Source organism: Limulus polyphemus, unplaced genomic scaffold (assembly GCF_000517525.1).
Source record: "Limulus polyphemus unplaced genomic scaffold, Limulus_polyphemus-2.1.2 Scaffold120, whole genome shotgun sequence".
Lineage (NCBI taxonomy): Eukaryota > Metazoa > Arthropoda > Merostomata > Xiphosura > Limulidae > Limulus > Limulus polyphemus.
The window spans coordinates 534,845-538,127 of record NW_013665730.1 but is presented as its reverse complement, the minus strand read 5'-3'; the positions used below and the strand labels follow the sequence as shown (position 1 = coordinate 538,127).

Below are 3,283 nucleotides of genomic sequence, written 5' to 3'. Positions count from 1 at the left end.
ACACAAAAATCAATGTTTAACTGTGTTTTTAATATTTAATTTTAAATTGAGAAATTAAGTAATGCATAATACTAAACTTTGAATTATAATCTACAGTTTGATACCAAACTTGTTGACATAAATTCATGAAATAGTAGTTCAATAAAATTTTGAATACGAGTCCAACAAATGGTATGACATGGACTTTGACCAATGACCCTTCTGGAGAGGGTTAAATGTTGCTATTAATAGTTTTTCATTTTTTCATATTCTTATAAGGTTTTTCTGATTGCAGAGAAAAATATTTACAATGATTAGGATCTGTAGTTAAAATACTTGAATTGATTTGTCAACTAGTGGCAGCTCAACACAAAAGAGATCAACTTAGAAGTGTCATCCGAGTTTTTCTTCTTTTTATTTTCAATAAAGTAATTTGTCTGTGGTATTATTATTTTTTATTTTTAATGTTGTTCATTATGAAATTCATTTTACAAAATATTATTAACTTTAGATCATAAATTTTTACATGTTTGTCAAATAAGGGATGCTTAGGCTAGAAAATATGGAACCATGCATAACCCAAAGCAAATATTTTTTCTTTGGTCAGTTTGTGCAATTAAGATATTACAATATTTAATTAGATTTGTCATTATACTTATACTATATGAAATGAAATCAATAATTTATAACCACACAATAAATTTTAATATCATACTGGTTTCTTTTCAGGATATCTGCCTGTTGTGTAATTTTTGCTGATGCTATTTTAAGAAGAATTACTTTACTCTTTCAGGTCATGTAGGAAATGAAAGCATATTCACTGAAATGCTATTTATTCTAATAACCACCAGACTGACAACATCTGAAGAAAAAAAAATACACTTCTTTACATTAAACTGAGAAGTATTTCTTACATTTGCATGTACAATTCATTTAAGTGAAGGTTTTTTATTCTATTTCTAGCCAATGATTTTTATGAAAAATTATATGTACAACTTTTGTTTCTAGAATATTAAGACATGTGATTTTAATATATTTCAGATGGCTTATTTATGGCCTGTGGAGATGATATAGGACAAATATGGATGTACAAAACAAACCAATCTAAAAGTCCGTCTAAAAGTAGCAGATTACAGACTCCAGCTTATATTCTTTCTTGGCCTGATCTTAGCTTTGACAGCTCAGACCAACATCAGTTTTCACTACAACTGGATAAGGTAACTAGTTAGCTCTGTCACCTCTCTAATTTGAAATGTATATACATTTTCTTTGTTAAAACTGTAAATAGTTTTTCACCCCCCCCCCCCAAAAAAAAACTGCCTTCAGTGACTTTAAAGTACAGTGCCTTGCAAAACTATTCACTCCCTGCAAAGTTTCCACATTTTATTGCTGTTTGTGCTTGCAATCATGAAACTTTCAAATGGGACTTTATATTTCACAAATTTTTGGCTCGCAACTTGCCTTGTGCTCCCACTTACATCCATGTGTTACAGCTACGTTGTAGCATGCACCAATCCTCCTAGTACAGCTGACTCCCTCTATACTGTAGAACCCAATCTTCACTTATGATTCCTGGGTCTGAGGTGAAGATGGTAGGGATCCTCCTTCTACTATGCTCCAAATAATTCATTCCCATTACCGCCTGGTTTTGGACTGAAGTTGACCCACTAATTATGGTCTGCCATGCCATAACCACTCTACACCATCGGGCACGTCCAAGTTCCTTTTGGATGTGCTTCTTTTTCTGCCTGTTTAGCGATATGTCTTCATGACTGACAAGGAGTATACCTGGTACAGATATGGTGCACTCTTCCATGGGTGTGTTCCTCTACATAGAGATGTCACACTCCATGGGCTTTCTTTGAATGGTCCCCCGGTGGGACAGCAGTAAGTCTTCAGAGTTACAATGCTAGAATCAGGGGTTTGATTCCCCTTGGCAGACACAGCAGATAGTCCGATGTGGCTTTGCTATAACAAAATGCATATAACCTATTTGAATGCTTTTTGAAGGGTTCTTATCCAGATAACTTTCCACCAGTCCGTTCACCATTTCAATATGGGATTCTAGCTATTATGTAGGCGGGGGTAAGTTATCATATCGAAAATTAACATTTTTGTACACTGAAAATGTATTTTTGATAGATACTTCTACTCACACTTCCTATCTGTCCTCCCAACTTCTGGTGCTTCTGTTTGTCCTAATCTCAAAATGAAAATTTACAGTATAAAGGAAGTTGGCTGCACTAGAAGGGTGTGTCTCATGCTTAGTTGCATGCTACAATGCAGCTGTAACGTGTGTAAACACATGGATGTAGGTGGGAGGGAGCACAAGGCTAGTGGTAAGCAGAAATTTGTGCATATCTATTGCAAATACATTTTCAGTGTAGGAAAATATTAACTTTAATTTTTATACCAGTGAGAAAAAATTATGTTTAATTGATGGAATATTAAAATATGATTTAGTGTAGCATACATATAAAGTAGAAAATGTAAAAACCTGTTGCATAAAAATCAAATGTTCATTATACATAAAAATTCCCCTCAGTGTATCAAAATTGTTTAAGTTGTACCTGATGATGCCAGATTAACCTGATAAAATGTTGTAACAAAAGATATTATCCTATGTATATCTGACAGTAAATAAATTTAAGTGTTCAAGTTACAGTTATGAAAGTTTTTTGTAATCATTTGTTTAATTTGAAAGTAAAATAATGTGTTTATTAAAGTCTGCTGAATAATTTTTAAGTTAGCTATTCTCCATTTCATGTTTAGTTTTAATTGTTTCATATTTGTAAATTCATCAGCTTTTTTTTTATTTCTCAGGTGTTAGTTAATTCTATGACAGTAAGTGAAGACGGACAATTTTTGATGGCATGTACCAGCAAGAATTTAGTTTGTTTATGGAAGGCTGTGAAATAATAGTAATTTACACTAGTTAATCAAGAAACTGATATTATAGAAGATGCACTGTGACAGTTTATTTATTTTTTATACTTTTAAAGGAAGATAATTTTCTTATGTTCAGAACATTGCTTTTAATATTGTTCTGTAAATTTTATATATATTCTTACATATATATAATGAGTAATAATTTGACTTATTGAATTTTGTCACATATAAAGATATATGTTGAAATAGACTTCTTATTATCCCAAGATTTTGTAAATGTTGAACAAAGAATAAATTCCTTTACAGAAAGTTATTATTTCTGTGGGTTGTTTTTTGTGCAATGAAGTTAATTTTGATTTGTAAATCAAACTCTAGAAGCTGCGACATATAAATGATAAGCACATTCCTAGGTTGC

General features: G+C 31.7%; 1 protein-coding gene across 3 annotated transcripts in view; it reads left to right on the top strand.

Annotated features, from left to right (window-relative positions):
- LOC106472387 (leucine-rich repeat and WD repeat-containing protein 1-like) overlaps positions 1 to 3,070 on the top strand; it is a 51,586-nt gene extending 48,516 nt beyond the window's left edge. For 2 of the 3 annotated variants that reach the window (XM_022401793.1, XM_022401797.1), the window contains exons 13-14: positions 1,021 to 1,196; positions 2,803 to 3,069. In XM_022401793.1, the coding sequence (XP_022257501.1) occupies positions 1,021 to 1,196; positions 2,803 to 2,898 (272 nt within the window). In that variant the 3' untranslated portion in view covers positions 2,899 to 3,069. Of the gene's footprint in view, positions 1 to 1,020; positions 1,197 to 2,802 lie in introns of all 3 variants that reach the window. The other variant, XM_022401790.1, reaches the window with a different exon arrangement.
- The last annotated feature ends 213 nt before the right edge of the window (positions 3,071 to 3,283 follow it).